General features: G+C 43.4%; 1 protein-coding gene across 1 annotated transcript; it reads left to right on the forward strand.

Moving 5' to 3' along the window:
- Positions 1-3,959: 3,959 nt before the first annotated feature.
- Positions 3,960-17,890, forward strand: LOC147421603 (uncharacterized). Its single transcript, XM_086503149.1, has 8 exons — positions 3,960-6,163; positions 6,347-6,565; positions 10,560-10,625; positions 10,723-10,791; positions 10,869-10,940; positions 16,835-17,065; positions 17,187-17,280; positions 17,383-17,890. Exons 1-8 carry the CDS (start codon positions 4,946-4,948, stop codon positions 17,421-17,423), a joined length of 2,010 nt encoding a protein of 669 aa, XP_086359275.1. The 5' UTR covers positions 3,960-4,945; the 3' UTR covers positions 17,424-17,890.
- The last annotated feature ends 1,018 nt before the right edge of the window (positions 17,891-18,908 follow it).

An 18,908-nucleotide genomic window follows, 5' to 3' on the forward strand; every position in this document is an offset into this window, starting at 1 on the left:
TCTTGGGTGGTGCTACCTTGTGTCCCCGCTGAGGGTCTAGAGCCTATCGTGGATGGGTAATGGGTGTTCGTATGAACAGAGGCACCCTCAATATGCTCGTGTTCTAGCACCCGCCCAGAGCGTAAGTGCATGTGCTTTTGATACCCTAAGGTGTCAAAAAGCTGCTCTAGGAGGCCTTATGACTAGTTTTTTACGTGTTTTTTGTTTGTTTTTTTGCTAGATTTTTTAGAGCGTGTCGTGGAATGGACCGTGTGATAGCTCGAAACGAACGTATCGCTAGGAGGGACGTGCTGTGCTTTACAGTCCACCGTTTGGTTCTATTTTGCTCCAGAAAAGCCCGAAACAGTCTTTTCCTAACTAGGGAACTAAGCTCCAAATACCAAATCCTAGTGTGCAATGAAGGAGAGGAGAGTGTAGGACTTATCCCACATTCCTCACTCCCTCCTTGTGAGTCTAGCCTATATATATAGGAGTGAGACTACCCTATATCATGAGACAGAGCCTGGACCTAAGATTGGGATTGGGTCAAATGATCCCGATCTCACTTTTATACAAACCAACCCGTTCGTTTTTATAACCTCCCCCTCACTCACGTTTTTATTTTTCGAAATTTTTATATTAAAAAAAACAATTTAAAAAAAACATTTTTTTTTTTTTGGATATTATTTGGTGCGCGTTGACCTCACCTAACTATTTACTGTCTCACCTACCTACTGACCTGCTAATCAGTGGTTCACCTAATTACTAACCTACTTAATTAACTAACTGTGCGCCTAACTGTGCACAAACCAGAAAACACAGAAAATGCAAAAAATTGAAACTTGACAAAACTGTGCAGTGCAAACCAGAAAACGCAGAAACGCCAGAAATGCTAACTGTGTAAGTTGAAATCTGAGCTTAATAGAACTAGCAAAACAGAGTTTAACAGAACACAAAAAACTTGAATGCAGTCAACAACATTGTGTCTTTTTCTACTGTTTTTGCATAACAACAATAATCAAACTTAAGCCGCGCCTTTCCTACATAAAAAATAGCTTCAATACAATTTACAGGTCGCCATTGGAGCTTCACGCGCAGCAGCTCCCCGGCAACGGCGCCAAAAATGTCAAGGCTAGGGACTTGCTACGCGCCGTGTGCGAGCCACAAAGGCTCCTAGCACACAGTCATACAACAGACAAGCTCACAAGGAAGAATGGTGTCACTCACCTTCCTGCGTAGTTGCGAATGAAGGATTCCCGTGCCCCGAAGAAGAGGGAGACGCCGCTACGTCGCGCTCAACCGCCTCGCCGCTGTCGTGCCGCCGCAACGCTCGATCACACACACTCTCACACGTTCACACACACACAAGGAGATGGTAAAGGAGAAGGTGGAGATGGAGCAAGAGCGACTTCTATTGCACAATGAGAGAATGAGTAAAAATTAGGTTTAGTGGCTTTTATATGAGCTCACCCCATTCACACTTGGGTGCCCATACTTAGCCAACTAACTCCTTGAATATTCCAGTTAGAGTGCGCCTATCATCGGCGATCACCCTTACCCTGTTCCTATTGGTCCGACAAGCCCGGTACTTGACTCTAAATAATACAACGTTTATAGATCATAGGGTGTCCGTGTGCCGTGAGGGTTAACAAAATTCATTAACCATGGCGTTAGCTAGTTTATTTATTCACCACAGCTTCAAGCTTTAGTATGAGAATTCTTGAAAAAGTAAAGATTTCATGGATAACAAGATCCTTGTATTTCTTTGAAGACTAAAACAAAGACGTGTCTACTTTAGATATTGATGCTTCTCCATTTACTTCCTTCTTGGTTGATTTCGTCATGGCAAAGTAGGCATGAGAATCCTACATACGTGTCTTCTTGAAAGTTGCTCAGCTGTGATTCCAAAAGAGCTCACTCAATAAAAGATACTCGCTAACCCATACACGATGGGATCGCTACATACTAACCCCACTGGATCTTGAAATGAAAGGCCTTCTAGGCCATTATTGTCTTGAGCAATCGACTGAGCCATAAAAGCCCATGAAGGGGAATGGGGGGAACGAACTCATTACGCTTAACACCAAAAATATTAAAGCACATTGTATGAATTTCTTAGGTGTTGCTTGCACAAAACAAGTCCGACCATTATTGAAGTTTCATCATACTATGCAATGGTCATGTTGCTATTGAGTTGACCTCCATGCTACTCTTGCTCAAGCACTATTTTCCTTGTTTTTATTAGTGCAAAGAACTTCTTCATTTTAAGTTTTCACCACCATGTGAGCGCAGAGAACTATGGAGGCATCGTGGAAAACAAGCACCACCTCACGTATGACCTCCAAGCATGTGTGATAGAGGCCAAAAGATGCTAGAGAGGTGGTAGGCACCATATAGTAATTAAGGAGAGGACAATAGCAAAGCACACAAAATGTCTTGAAGGCCCCCCCTCCATGTGGATAACCTCCTTGAAAGTGAGGTGATATAAATTTAATTGACGTGTGCATGACCTTTGAGAAGGGAACAGCAAACTCTCAAGTTTAAGATGCACCAAGTTTTCATCAATTTATTAAGAGAATGGGACTTGTGTGCATGACCAAGGTGGAATAACGCCTCACAAGTCACAGTGCCATGGTGAAATGGTTAACTTAAAATGCCGATGATATGTCCTTGTCTTTGTTGGTTATATATAGGGCGTAGGCGATTGACTAAAATGTGATTTTCTGTAGGACTCTACAGGACGTTAGTTTCCAAGGCATTCAAGATATGGAGCTTGGATTGTTTGTGGCCTCGAGAGGACGGGAAAAGGATGCAGGGGAGTGAATGATGCGGGGGTTGAACTTTCAACGACCGGGTCCCACGGTCCTCTGTTTGACCCACTGGAAAGGAAGCTGGCCTCCAGCTGTGGCAGAGCTGCAGTGGAGGGTCCCGTCCCACGCTCTGCACTCCAGATCTTGGGACGCCACGTGGGCTCATAGAAACTAGAAAGCCGCAACTGCTGCTCACAAAACAGAGGGCGACCGTTATCATCTCTCTCTCTCTCTCTACACACGCGCGGTGCAATGGTGCAGAGTGCAGGCAGGACAACTCTATAGTAGCTTTCTTTCTCTCTCTCTCTCTCTCTCTCTCTCTCTCTCTCTCTGCTTACAAGTGCTCGTATGCTGTCTAATCGTTTCTAGAATTGTCATCTAGTAACTTAGTAGAGCTTACCCAAAGCCTCTGCCTCCCAGTAGCAAGCAACTCATTAGCTCAAATCGGGCCCCTCTCTCTCTCTCTCTCTCTCTCAAAATTAGCTCATGGAGGCCGAAGGGACGGCCGGACAGCCGGCCGCCCGGGACCGTTCCATCGTGGCTTTCTGGCTGGCCAGTATCCGAAATGATCGCCATCACAGTCGGTAACATCTTCCCAAACCGGCAGCTCCCGCCCCTGCCTTCACAACTGGCACCTCCTTTAACACTTGCTCTGGTCCACTACTCACTGCTCATGTTTACACCTACAACCGGTCGGCTGTCCAGCTTACCGGCCGTAGACCGGTCCCGGTCGTCTCTCTCTCTCTCTCTCTCTCTCTCTCTCTCTCTCTCTCTCATTTATACTTTGCAGCTGAGATGCCAGATGAGCTTTTCCTCAAAGGTTCCTTTTGCCTGGAGCAGATGGAGCTTCAAAGCTATACTCTCACCATCCTTTTAAAATAAGTTGCTCAACAATTGTACTGACTCCTCACTGTTTGGAACCCACTAAATTACAATTTACAATCCTCTCTCTCTCTCTCCCCCCCGAGTCCCCACGCACAGACAACCTACATTCCGTTGCATGTCATCTGAACGGCAGACACATATCAATGGTCTCCAATGATCAAGGACAGGGCACCTTTCCCACATCAGCATCATTATCTAAGCTAGCTCGCTCTCTCTCTCTCTCTCTCTCTCTCTCTCTCTCTCTCTCTCAAATTCAGAATGGAGTTTGGCAGATTCCCCTTGACGGCACCCTTTGATCTAAAGAATTTGTTAAGCTGTTGGTGGTGGGGTGATGTGATGGCCCTGATGTGAAGCTCAACTGGACTCTTCTCATTGTCTCTTTTCTGTCTTCATACTGATGGCGATCACAGTGCAAATAGGGCAAGCCTCACCTCTCCTCTGCAGCACAGAAGAGGAGTGTAAGGCTGCCTGCATCCAAAACCTATGAGCCGGATTCCAAAGCTGCGATCGCGCCGATCTAGAAAAGCTCACCGCGAACCTGCATTGCCCACTTGCAAACTTCGTAACGCGGGAAACAGGGGATTCTTTGCCCTTCCCCGTCTTCACTCACAATTCACAAAGCAATGTCTGCAGCACACAAATCCACATCCATAATGCAGGGCCTAGGTAGGCACACCAACCCATGGGCCAAATTTCAAGCTTCCAAATAATCACTTGCACGCAGTTCGCAGCAGGCAACACAGGTTCTAAAGCATTAGACATGCTGTCAAGGGTTCCTCCCCCCCCTCTTCTAAGTTCTCACAGCAGAGCAAGCTCACCATTATCACACAATTGAAGGTCATCTTAAACAATATCAGAAAGCCTAGGCCAGACTCATCCCAGATCGAAAGCTTGCTTGCATGGTTAGTTCTTCTTTGTCTATGTTATCGCAAGAGTAGTCGTTGGCTGTCTTTTGACACTTTGACAGGGCTAGTTGAACCAAAAAAACAAGTTTGCCTACAGTATTCTCTAAAGACCAACATTGTTGATCACTGCATGTTGTCAATGTCTTCCTTACACCATACTAAAAATGCCTGGCTTGGGCTCTTATTGCTTACAATGTGTGGCTTCACAACGTAAAGATGCAATAGTTGCAGGATCTTTACCCACCACAGCTTACTCTTCAAACCATAATTGACTAAACAGCTCCTTCACTTCCGTCCCAGCTGCACACACAGGTAGCCAATGCAGATTAAAATCAAGCGCTCAACCATTCAAAAATAACCATCACAATGGCCGCCATACCTCCTGACGCAGACAATGATCCTCTACTAAGCTCACATTTGTCTGGCCTCAGCAGTTCAGCCATAAACAGCAATTATTATCAGTATGCTCCAAGTTTTTTAAGCACTGACTTTGAAGCCCACCTCCAATCTACAAGTTCCCAGCAGGGAACTAGAACGCAAGAGAAATGGGGAGCCCTTGCAACTCAGCACGAACAAACCAACAACTTTTCGTCTACCTCCCCATTTGATCATTTTGCCTTGGAGAACTCAAGCACCCAAATTTTTGCCAAATACGCAAACCCTCAATGTTTCCCAGACATTACTTCTGGGAGTTGGAATGGCAAGCTTAGTCACCTGCTTGCATGTCATAACAGAGTCAATACCACTGCCATGAGCCCTTTCACTCCTGGATGTATTTCAGATAATATTTCTCTGGTAGAGATGATAACCAACAGTTCAAACGATCTTGCTGCTATTGAGGAAACTTCGTCAATGGATGGTTTTCTACATACATCGCCACTAAATGGAAAACATTTAAACTACAATTTTGAAGTCGACGGCTGTACTGTTGGCCTGGACCCGTTGAAGAGAAGCTTGGCCATTCAGGATTTGAACAATTATGTTGGGCAGTCTACATTGAGCAACTTGCCAGTTGACGCAATGCTCGTTGACAGGGCAGCAAAGCTCTCCTCACTTCACAACCACTCAACATTGCTTCAATCAACAGCATTACAAGGGGCAGCTAGTCACGAAAGCAGAGACCTAGCTTTCACTTCAAAGACTTCAGCTACTCAATCAATACTACTGAGGGTATCAACTGGGCTTGATTCACCCCCATCTTCAGCAACAAACAGCCCTAATGGTCTTGAGAGCTTCCAAATGAAAGACAGCAAACCCAAAGTCTTAGGCTCAGCTGCAGGTAACGCAAACATCAATTGTCATGCAAGCTCTACTCCCAATCTGACCACGGGGGAAAATCCCAAGATGGTTTCAAGCAAGAAACGACCCTCCTTGCCAACCCTGGTAGAGATTGACGGCAGTGAAGGTGTCGGAAAGCCAGGCAATTCCTTGGACGATTCTGATGTAAGTATGGGTCTAGAAGTTTCTTCTGGCTGCAACCGAGAGAATGGGTGGGAGCATGCCTCACATGCACGAGGGTCTATCAAGAAGAAGAGATCGAAAGAGAGTTCCAAGAACAATGCAATGCAGCTTTCGGATGTAAAGGTGGGCAATCCTTACTCCATTCTTGTTACTACAGTTTTCCAGATAAGTATTACAAAGCTTGCTTTCCTCCATAAAAATTAGTCTTTAAGAATCAATTTTGAAGCAATTTCTCCTGATAGTCTGTGTTTTATCTGTCTTGCCTGCTTCTAAAAGCTCCTAAAATGCTCAGAAATGCTTACCCAGGATTTCGACAGTGACCAGATCAAAGATAAGCGTCACACAGTTGGAGATGATTCAAATGAGGATGAGTCCAGCAAAAAAATGGAGAGTAATGACTCTGATGACTCCATGCATCCGTCGATAAAAGAAACCTCCAAGGCTCCAGAAACACCAAAAACAGATTATATTCATGTACGAGCTAGAAGAGGCCAGGCCACGGACAGCCATAGCCTAGCTGAGAGGGTAAAAATTTCCACTTTTTGTTAATACTTTAGGTCGTAACACTCTGTTTTAGTCTACATGAGCCTAAAACCAAAACCAGAGCATTGTTGTATTTTTGTCAAGGTCAAAGTAGTTAAGATATTCAAAACCACTGACGTTCTCTCTATAGCTGCATGTCAGTTGTCCAAACTGCCATAGCTTTTTTGGCAATGTAATCCCTCTACGACTCACCACTAAATTCCACCACGTTGAGAAGTTTTTGCAGCACCTCGAAGAGAGCAATAAAAGCCAGTCAATCTCTCCATAAACTAGAGAGTATTACCTCAATAGATCTGTTCAGAACATATGCAACCTGATTCAGAGAGCCCTTCCCGTAATGGATTTCAGTGCACTAGTTTATGTCCACTCTGCCTTATAACTGCAAAGGTCAGGCTAATCACTGAAAATATTAGAATGGTGGCTGGTCCAAACCACGAATTGGGAAAGGTAATGGCATGTGCAGGTCACTGAGCTTTAGAGACTCAAAGGCCACGGGCCCACCTCCATGTAGGTAAAGAATAGTGCCAGTGGAAGTGTGTGGCTGCTGTGTTTTCCCTGCACAGGACAAGTTTTGGGGCTTTTGTGTTGTCAACACCCCCCTCTTATACCTCTGTTCCAAACTCACAAGGATGCGCCAATTTTTTTATTTTCCAACTCTCCCCAAAGAACTTGCTCGGCTGGCCTGGACACCAGTGTCTACATCTGGGCTTTGCCACTTAGAGAGGGTGTGTTTCGTGCGGTATGTTCAGTTGGTACCGGATGGTCTCGTACGTTCACGTACGTTTTGTCCACGTACGACGACGTACGGTACTTATCGAACTAGAAAGTTTTATGTCGTACGACATGGTTACGTACGTTCAAAAATAAAAACACGCAATTCTTAAGCCTAGATTTCACACTTGAGACAATTAGACAATTACACTTGACTCAAGAGGCAAGCTTCATGGAGGAATGGAGAGCTTGAGAGGCTAGAGCAAATTGCAATCTCTCATGACTCATGAGAGAGCTTGAGAATGACTCATGAGCTTGAGCCTTGAGTTGGAACTTAATGGAGAAGAAGAGAAAGAGGGCATCCTTATATAGATTTAGAGTGTAGACACTTGCCCTTGAACATTGAAGGACCAAATTCCAAAGCAGAGAGAGAGAGAGAGAGAGAGAGAGAGAGAGAGAGAGAGAGAGATGAGGCTCAAGGCATGTCAGAGGTGAGGGGGGGGTCTTAGGCTAGGTGGGAGGGATCCTATGCCAAAAGGCAACCCAAAAACCTCCCAAAAAAAAGCGCAATCAAAAGTTCTCAAAACGGTCAAACTGATCGTTGATTGGTCAAATGGGCTAGAAAATCCACCGGACGGATCAGACACCTTGACCCGACGGGACGCCACCAGACGCCTCGTTCCGTCTGTCGGTCGAGAACCTGGGCACCGTCTTGGATTTGTGCCAACGGTATCCAGCTGCAAAGTTCTCTTCTGGGAAGATTTGTTTTCTTGTATTTTCATCCTTAGTTCTGATCATACACTTGTTTACGGTGAATATTCTCTTGTTGCTTCACATGAACTTGATGTGTTGGAGAAGATGGAGAGTTTGTGCTTCGGTACACCAACGGAGACACGATGGCTCCATCTTGCATTGAGATTGCAAGGAGAATGTGTTGCAAGAATGATTGGATGTGGTCTAGGTGGGAAGGTACGTGGTGTTCGGTACATGTTCGGAACGAAATTACGCAGTACTGAACTGTTATGAGTTTTTAAGTACATAAAAATTCGTGCCATCTATAGAAAGCATTCAACTTTGAAATGTTCAAGAAAAGTTTCGAAACATTTTAAACCTTTCAAAAAAGTTACTCGATTGAAGAAACAAGATTCTTGGACCCTATACACCCAGGATCCCCGAAGGGGGGTTAAAAGAGTTTTGAGGGTCGTCTCCTAGGTATTTTGCCTACATCTAGGCAAAAAGGGATTCTTTGGGTTGTGCCCGGCCTTGTAAGGCTGTTGATCCTATAATGACATTGGGCAAAGGGCTTTGCGTATCTATCACCCTCCCATTGCGGCCATACTCCCATTGTCCGCTACACACTTTGACAATGGTGTGTAGTAGTAACTTAAGGTTAGGATTTCCATTGCCAAGTACAATTAGACGATAGCACATTGTCTTCATCTAGCCAGCAATGATGACATAGTCACCCCACCTTCAGAATGGTGGCTTGCACTCTTGTCAGAGCAGTGCTTGGCCACCCTCAAATTGTGGCAAAATGCATGTGTGCCAAGCAACTTGAGCGCGGGTATTTTTCATCCCGTGAGGATGCAACTCTTTGCATGCACAATCCAACACAAAGCTGTGAGCCAGGCTGTAGCCAAAACCAACTGATTGGCCACCAAAGCACAACCTGCAAACTGTCCAAAGCCTCAGGCATACCTAAACAAGAAGGTCAGCCCTTTGTCAAAGAGGAATTTGCAGAGCAACTAGTGCATCACCATTGGGATGTGTACAAAGGTCCACAGATGTATGCACTTGATCACCAATTTGCAAAGGCGTTTGCACTTGAGAATTGTCTGACTGTAAAGGATCCTGAACATAGGAATGCTTATGTGATTGCATGGTCCCCATCTGTGGAGTGTGCAATGAAAAGCGGACAGAAAAGGCATCGCATAGGAAACAAGTGCAAGAGATGGTAAGAGATGATGAAGAGTATTTCAGATGGTGAAGTGATAGGTGCATCGTCAAGACCACTCACTCAGTGACACCTTTGAAAGCTATCAACAGAGTCGGACAATTGAACATGCCACATGTGCATGAATTGTCAATATGGGTAAAATGGCAGTGACAAATGCAGTGGGGCAAAATTTGGTGTTGATGATGTGAGGTGGCTGCTCAAGCTGCAATGGTGAACTCCACTATGCACAAAAGAGAAATCAATGCGTTGGAGGAAGATTCATAACAAGATTTTCTGATTTCACTCATTGAAAATAAGAGAAAGAAGTGCAGCCAGAACTAAAATCCTTCGAGGAAGATGTTTCGAGGACAAAGATATTGGTTCCTTTGACCCTAGCTCATGCAATGTGAATATCTTAACAACTTTTGTAAGTAAGTGCTCATGCATGTCATATTTGTGAACTGAGCCATATGGTGTCATGAGCTATTTACTATAAACCCTATCATGTGTTCCACGAAAACTCAAGCGCTAGAGGTAGGAATCCGAGGGGATGCCAAGACATTAGCTAGCTGTTTCCCTAGACCCATCATAGACACTCCATGCTTTGGTCCGTTGGGTTGTCAAAATTAATACATGGCTTGAAGGGGTATCTGCAAAATAATAGAGGGTTACTTGAAATATTCACCATATCAGGTGAGGTGTATTTCCATCGGTGATGCCTAGCTTAAGGAAACACTGGTGGTACAAGGCAGACAACCATGACAAAGCACTCAGTGGTATACATTCATCACGGTGTTTGCATTCTGGCAATTGCAGAGAAATACCTATACTGCTTTTGTAGAGCACACGTCTTCAAACTATGCAACAATTATTACAATGTGGTTGTCACCACTGAACACATTGATCTGTAGGGAAATTCAAAAAACTGAACAGAAAGTATCTTGCATTGTGAGTAGTGGAGTCTACCATGATGCTAGACAGACCTGAAATCTTTTGTCCCCTCTTGTAGATCTTCATACTCAGCAGTGCACAAATACAAGTAACTAGGCACTCTTAATATCATCACGAGTGCCCAAGCCCTTGAGGAATGCACTCCATAAGGTTGTTTTGATGTGTCCATTTGTCCCATAATCATAAAGCATGTAACTACATACATATCCATCTATCTCTGCATCTATGAAACTATGCACTTGAACCATTGACTATTGCAACCTACAATATACATTGAGATTAATTGAAAATCACATGCCGAAGTCCTTTCTAAGATGTTTATGCAGTGTGGCTATTAACGTATTGAAAATGAGGGAGTTTTTCTTTTCATACAAACAGATAAGAAGAGAAAAAATAAGTGAGAGGATGAAGTTCTTGCAAGATCTTGTACCTGGTTGCAGCAAGGTAGGCAAACTCAAATATTCCAATAAATGCCTTGATCATCTGTGCATCCTTTTAATTACCTCCTCTGAAATACAAATTTTACTTTCCTCTTTGACAGATAACCGGAAAAGCTCTTATGCTTGATGAGATCATCAACTATGTTCAGTCCCTCCAGAGGCAAGTGGAGGTAAGAAGCAGAAAATTTCCAGCCCAGTCTTCTAAATCTCTAGTTCAAAATCGACTTAAGAGAACTTTTCATTGTAGTTCTTATCCATGAAGCTGGCTGCTGTGAATCCAAGAGTGGAGTTCAACACGGACAGCTTATTCCGGAAAGAAGTAAGACCTACCATCAAATAAGTGCTAGCAGTTTAACTTTAAAGCAAACCTTTGTCCAAGTTGGGCAAGTTTTGAAACATGCTCCAATTCATAACCGATTCTTGAAAATTGCGCCCAAGGATCTTTGACATAAATTAACTTTTAAAATGAATAAACAAAAGGTGTCATTTGCATCAAAACTACTGCATGGTTGAGCATACCCTTACCACCCATATGTTTTGCTGTGTATACGTGTCTACCTAGACCATAATGCGTTTAGTTTTCAGAGACCTTATAGAGTGTATGCATAATGTGTCATTTGCATATAGAAGTATCAGCAGGGAGACATGTAAGCTCAAAAGAAGATTTTTTACGGTTCTTTTTTTTTTTTTTTGGGGGGGGCTGGGGGGGGGGGGATTGGCTAGTTTGTGCAAATCCTCTAAGGCTTGAGGTACACAACTATAATGGTGATAATTACAGAAGTAGTGTTGTGATACCACTCAGAGTCTTTCCATACATCGAACTCGAACGGGTATGGAATAGGTACGGCTCACACCCCCCAAGGATTCCATACGTTAGATTCCCTACGGCACACCAAAAGCAGTCTTCATATGACACTTAAAACAATTCAAAGGAGCAGAAGACCATAGAATGCAGTGAAACACCATAGAAACTTTAGAATCTAGCTCAATCCCAAATCAATCATCATAGTACATACCAATAACCATCATGACTATGTCAGAATAGCACAATGCGGAAGCATAGATGCGACACACTTGCGGCAACAGATGCCAGACAGGTACGAGAGAGAGAAAAAATAGAGACAGATTGACAAGCCAAGCTTGAGATTGCTTCCCTTATATATATTTTACATACATAGTCGCACACCTAGCCCAAATAAATCATGTGAACTACATAAAATAAATATATATAACTAAATAAATAGGCTAAAAATAGGGCACGTTCACATGAGATGCATGACACTAACACCCCCTCTACAACTCATAGTGGACTTATTGATGAAATAGTCGAAGCAAAAGCGGCCATGGACACCCCAACACTGGCCAGCTATTGGATACACCTCGGAGAAAGCAATTGTCGACCATTCTTCAAACAATTTGTCACTGATATCTACATCGGCTGATAAATCAAGGCTCGTGGGCCCCTAACAATCTTATAGCAAGAACCATGAACACCACGTCCATGCCATCCACAATCGGGTTCACAAACCCATCATGACCACAATTTCTCAAGCTCTTTGTCAACCTTGTATCAAAGACTTCCTACACATCGCCCATGATACTCAACAAGCCGGGTTGCCAAGCCAGTTGTCTGTACAAAATCCATCAACCCATAGTGTTCAAGGAACTCGGTTTGGAGGAAAAGTTTACCACCTCTACGTGTCTCACGTGCCGGAATCTAGCAAAAGCATGAAAGAGGGATTATATGTTATGGTTATGAAGGAAGAACCATCCCCTCATCCCCCTCTACATTGGTGGCACGAGGAAAATGGGATGACAAACTGCTATCGATCCAGGAGAAACTCCAATTAACCAGCCATCTAAGCATCTCGATCCCGGAACAAATTGACCAGCTCCCAATCCATAAATTGATACTCTGAATCAAGGGTCCAATCATCTCATAATGAAATATGTCAGCATGTGGAGTGTCAGATTGAGCTCGAGGATGACGTGCATCAACTCCATCGCAAAAGCAAGATCGAACCAAAGGCGACTGCCCTTTGCGAACAAGGCATTCTGAGATGCGAACATAATCATAGGCTCAATCAACATTCGCCTGCACATAGTCGTTCCATTCATTCAGAGATTGCTCTGTCGTTGCATACCAAACTCCATAAAGGGTACCATTCACGTGGTGACCTCCACAGATTGCAGCTTTTGAGAGACTCAAGTAGAAGTTGACCATTGGGCTAGTGTTGAAGTTACCAGATTGTAAAAATCTTTTGAGGTTTACTTCGACACTTGTGGAAGCACTTTGGGAGTAAGATGGCCATGTCATAGCTTACAAAAGTCACATGTTGTCAAAGCTTGAGAGGGTTGCATAGATTTATGAAAAGGAGCTCTAAAGTCATTGATACTTCAACTCAATGGCGGCATTACTTGCTCGGTGCACACTCTACAGTGTACACGGATCATGCAGACGCTACAGTGTACACGGATCATCAGAGTTTGAGATGTTTCTTGTCCAAAAATAAGCTTTCAGAGAAGCATATGAGATGGGCGAACGCAATTTCATTTCCAGATAGTATATCCGAAGGGAAAGAAGAATATAGTGGCAAATACATTATCTCGCAAGCCACAAATATTCACTCTCACTTCAGCACATCATTAGGACTTTGATGAAATGCGGGAGCAGTATGCTACAGACCTGGATTTTGGTGAGATCTTCAACGAGGTACAGAGTGGGGAGAGAGTTCCAGGGTACTCTCTCAAAGAACGGTTTATGATGCAAAAGACTCATGTTCTAAGGCAAAAGGTGTTGACGGAGTGTCATATTCCTCCTTTTGTTGGGCACAGAGGCTTAGAGGCGACATTTAAGCGTGTTGAGCGATACTTTTATTGGCTGTGGTTAAGAAGGATGTAGATGAGTTTGTGCATACTTGTTTCATATGTCGGAAAGTGAAGTATGACAAGCACAAAGTGACAAGACTCCTCAAGCCTTTACCGATTCCAGATCGACCATGGGAGAGTATAGCAATGGACTTCATTTTTAATCTTCTCGAGACTCAAAGTGGGCATGATGGTATTTGGTCCATTGTCAATAGATTTAGAAAACACGCACCAATGAAGATCGATCATTTGACGAATCTGTTTGTCTCGCACATCTTTCGCTTGCATGGTAAGTAAGTCTATTGTGTCCAATAGAGAATCCTGATGTACTAGTTTCGTTTTGAGAGCAGTGTGTGAGAATGTGGGTAATATTCTCAAATTGTCGTCATCATTTCATCAACAAACAGATGATTTTGTACAAGATCTGGAGACTGCTTGTGCTAAGGTTAAGGAGGCTTTGCAAACGTCTCAAGATTGGCATAAGAGAGCAACTGACAAGCATCAACACAACTTGCAGTTGAAGGTGGTTGGGTGCTTCTTAGGTTTGAGAAGGCACACGTTAGAAATAAGGGTAAGGAGAGCCTTTTCCCAAAGCTAAGTATGGGCCCTTCCACATTTCTAAAAACATCAACGATGAGCTCTTTCAACTGAAGTTGCCGGATACTTGGAAGATTGACAATGCATTTCATGTGAGTCTATTGTGACCTTTCATAGGTGAAGCGCCAGAGAACAAGGAGTCACAAGAGCAACCAAAGGTAGAAGAAACAGACGAAATTCTGATACCTCAGCAGGTCCTAGCACACAAGGAAAGGAAAGTGAAGGGTAAACTCGCCCACAGATATTTGGTCAAGCTTAAAAATTATCCAGCTCTTGATACAAAGTGGATGAAGGAGGAGGACCTTGTAAATACTCCTCAAATACTAGAGCTTTACCTTTAGGCCTTTGGTTTAGCTCCAATTCCAATTGGGCATGCCATGTCATCACTTTGTGACATGCTCTCTCATGTGTGTGTTGTTTGAGTACGTGTCGCAACGCTGAAATGATTGCAACATTTTATCGTAGTCACTTGAGGGGTGATGTGAATGTGATAGTAACAAGTTTTAGTATCAAGACATCTGTGAAAGATAAGTGTGCAGTCTGAATGTGATTGCTAAATAAGTTACAATGATCATGATTCTCATATAAGATCCCAACCGCGACAGTGATATGAATGTTCAGTGACTTTCGTCTTCGTGCAAGTGCTGGGTATGTGTGGTCTATTACGTCGGTACTTAGAGTCAATGTCTACTGATCTAGTTTTTGTCCTATGTCTGTCTTGGCCAACTAAGTGGAGATGAAGTTCTACATAGATCTAGAACAAAGAAGATAAGAGCTTCTTGATCTCGGGTACGTCCCCAAGCTTCTCAAGGATCGGCAAAAGAATCATGTGATGGTGCTCCAATCATGCTAGAAATCAGCCGTATAAAAGTGCAAGGCTTCTTGTTGTTGTTGGGGTTCTTGGTGACCGTGATCGTGGTTGTGGTGGTTGTTGTTTTGATAGTCATGAATGTTATTTCAACGATGGGGAGCGGGAGCAATGTCACGGGAGGTTTTATGAGGATCCAATAGTGGAACAAGCAGGAGATAACTGTAGGAAGTATGGCCAATCCGTGAAGTTACATACTTAGCATGAGCTTCCTCCGGTCGTTGTTGTGTGGAAGACTCCCAAGAACATCATCAAGATCTCAAAGATGATCTTCACCATTGTTTTGTTCTTCAAACTCAAGCGCCGTATTCCTTTAGTAAACCATGCTTCAAATTTGCGGAGGGCAAGGAAGCAGCTGATCCCTGAAGTCACTATAACCACTTCCGACATGTAGTCGAAAAGAAGACGATGAGCTATTGACCAACGGGAGTTTATTACTTCAATACAACTTGAATAACAGAACAAACCTAATAAAACAAAGTAAAGAGTGATAGAGAAGAAGATGTTCGAGCAAGATAGTGGCCCTGAACCGCCACAATCAGCACCCCCCATTCAGTGTTTATTATGTTTATTATTAGAGTATTAAGCACTGCTGCTGTTTCATCTTGGTCTAGGGCATACTTGTATGTCTAGTGTGTCTCTGTGCTAGAAAAAATACCGCCGATTCTGCAGAGAGAAAATCTGCCAGGAGAGACTCAGAAGTTCAGATTAAGAGAGAAAATTGCACTCTCCAGAGAGTAGAGAGAATCTAGGGAGACAGAGTCACTGCACAGCTAGAGAGGATTCTGACTTTGACTATGTGCTGAAATTGCCCACCTTTCTAGAAAGGACTACCAGACGGACACAATGATCGATAGCTTGTTCACCGTGACACAAAAACCCTAACTCTACAACCTATCACTCTCTCTCTCTCTTCCATGATTTCCCTCATCTCTACCCACCCATCTGTTTCTCCAACTGCAATTCATCTCCATCCTCTTCCCTTGTGAGAAGGCAATCTCTCATTGGTTCGCTGTTCTCTGTAGTCACTCTAGAGAGCATTCTTGTAGAAGATGAGTACCTAAGTGATAGGGCTGCCTTCTGTGCATCCTGGTGAGCTGCTGCCAAGGTGTTCTATACAGGTGGAGGAGCACGTCCTTGGCACCTGATGCTGCTGTTTTGTTCCGGCGAAGTGCAGCTTCCACTGCCCCTTTGACTGAGATTTGAACCTAGCACCATTTTTAAACTGTCCTTGAGTTTCATGCTGTGTAGTCATATGTAAATCCTATCTAGTTCTTAAGTTATTGTAGCCCATCTCCAGCACTGCTTTTGCACTATCTTTCTCTCTCTTTTCTCATGTGGGTGTGTGAATAAGAAGAGGAAACTGGAATACCCTTTCTATCACCCAAGTGTGGTAGATTGGTTATCCCAGTTCCCTCTGCAGTATCAGGTCTTGAGTTCAAGACACGTCGGATAGATCTTTGAGGTCTCTTGGGATTTTTGCTATGACATTAAAATCTCTCCTTTTCTTCTTCTCCTCCATTTCCTCGATTCATGTCCATTGTCACATCTTGTGTTTCTCGAGAGAGAGCACTTGAACAACTCATCCAAGGCTCCAACCATGAAGGGGAGATGTGTGCTACTCAACAATGCATCAAGCAGCAAGAACAGTTATACATTAGAAAACAAGCAATCCATGACACCTAACATATTCATTAAATCCTTCCGCCCTCATAAAAGGGGGTGGGCACATGTGGACAGCCAGCCCTACAAGTGAGGGCACACGAGATGCTGACTAAAAAATACCTCATGAAAAGCACTAATGTTATATCTTTTGCAAGCATGTAAGCTTATGCATGTCTAATAAACTGTATTTCTAACCCTTTATCTTCTCTGAACAGATATGTCAGCCTCAAGTGCCTCTCCAAAAGACCTCAATGTTTTCCTTAGAGAATACACACCTCTACACGCCACTACAATCATCACAAGCTTTGCTACGAATAGGAGGGCATGGGGGAGTTTCTCGACCTCTTCTTGACGTCCACTCCACTGGAGGATCAGATCCAGCAATAAGGGGAACAATAAGTGCCCCTTTAACTTCCAAGGAGGCTTTTGGGCACATTGTTTCACAGGTGCCCATGTGCAGATAAAGCACATTTATTTTGAATGTGACTTGAATCTGAGAAGCATTATCATTTTTCAGGGGACAGACAACCTGTTGCATAGCTGATCAATTTTTGTGTTGAGAAGCAGGCATCTCAAGCTTGGGATGATGAGCTCCAAAATTTAGTACAAACGAGCTACACTCAAGGCAGGCAAACCCCACTTACATCCCATGTCATTCAAGGTCTGAAGACTTGGAAAAATAACATTAAAGACAGCTTTACATGTTCATGAATTTCTTGGTTAGGTGGTCAACTGAATTGACCTGAATGTGGGCTTGTTGCAGGTCAACAACCGTCCACTGGACCCTTAAAACCTGCGACATAAATGTAAATTCTGCAGGCACGCATATCTCACATTCTTTACTTAAACCAAACTATCATTCAGGGGTACAACCCTCCAACACCTTGATACAAGATCTACACACATAGTGTTCCAAAACAGGCTTAAACTTAGCCATGCCAATGTAAGCCAAAAGCATGATAGTGTTTGGTTAACGCTAAATCCTACCAATCAATAGCAACTTGTCTCACAATATCCCACAAGGCCATCAGCGCTTTGTGATTTTTGAAGCCTTAGCCATACCCGCTATATGCGTATAAATTTGCCCCAAAGTAGAAAAACCTGCAAAATACAGTTTACATACATGCTTTGTGCTTACTTTCTGGACATCATCTTCCCTAGCTCATATACCTATTTGGGCAACAGCAGTTTATTTTAAGCAAGCTGCAGACACATGTTTAATGAATATCTCATCCCAGCTTAAATGCCAATATGGTTTACTTCTAATACAAGCCTTGTTGTACACCAAGCCCCTCACCCAATATACCAAACACTGTGGTACGTGTTGTCTCAAAGTCCAGTAATATGTTGTGCATTGGAAAATATCGTTTTACACACTCGCGCATCCAACCACTACTGAAACTTCATGCAACTTGTCAGTGAGTCCTCTTTGCTGCTTCTTATGAAATCAAAATTCTTGCAACTGCATCCCAGTCTAACATGTGTAACTCTAGAAAGCGTTTATGGGACCATCTTGAGCGATTCAAAACAATCTAATGTCATGCCAATGGCATCAGACAAATAAAACAGACAGCTTACCCATTCAATCTGTGAACATACCGTTTAGTGCTCCCTGTGTGTATGTTAACAAAATGCATACATCACAAATGTCTTTTCGTGAATGTGAGTGCTACACTTACAGATGTATGAGGCTCCCATCGGACCAGTTGATTACTCAACGCTTGAAACAGATATCAACAGACTGAAGCAGCCACTACTTAGGCACTCAATGAAATAAAGGTAACCATGAGTTTTGGGCTCCTTTAATCTTCTGAGGCGGTACCACATAAACAACACCGCAAAACATTACAAAACGCGCACCTGCTTTGACAAACTGGATAGCAGGTCCAGCTTTGCACCCCAACGTCGAGGCTCCCTGCTACAAAGTTGGTTGCCGAGTGCTTTTCTGCAACACAATATCGAGCTGTGAAACTTTTGAATGTTTTCGCTGCTGCTTGTAAGTTGTCGAGTGCACGAAGAAATGGAGTAGTCTACATGGCCAAGCCAACAAGACCTTAGACTCCAACTTCCAACGGGCCTAAAAATTTCAATGGCCTCACGTAGCCATTGGAAACTTTTCGTTTAACACCACCAAATGAGAACCCACCTTGTTAGCTATGTCGAGGGAGTTTCAACCTAAAGGCACGAGGAGGGTATATGTTGAGGGAGTTTCAACCCGTGACTATACTTAAAAATTTTAAAGTTATGTCTTTTATTTTTCTTTCTCTAATCAATAGAGTCTCTCTCTCT

This window comes from Adiantum capillus-veneris, chromosome 27 (genome assembly GCF_014529385.1).
Source record: "Adiantum capillus-veneris isolate H3 chromosome 27, ASM1452938v2, whole genome shotgun sequence".
NCBI classification, from domain to species: domain Eukaryota; kingdom Viridiplantae; phylum Streptophyta; class Polypodiopsida; order Polypodiales; family Pteridaceae; genus Adiantum; species Adiantum capillus-veneris.

Bases quoted from the DNA above. Each gene is read 5' to 3' on its own strand.
- LOC147421603 (XM_086503149.1), top strand. From the start codon at position 4,946: ATGGCCGCCATACCTCCTGACGCAGACAATGATCCTCTACTAAGCTCA. The intron at 6,164-6,346 runs GTGGGCAATCCT...ATGCTTACCCAG, and splicing joins TGCAGCTTTCGGATGTAAAG to GATTTCGACAGTGACCAGAT. The intron at 17,066-17,186 runs GTGCCCATGTGC...GTTGAGAAGCAG, and splicing joins TTGGGCACATTGTTTCACAG to GCATCTCAAGCTTGGGATGA.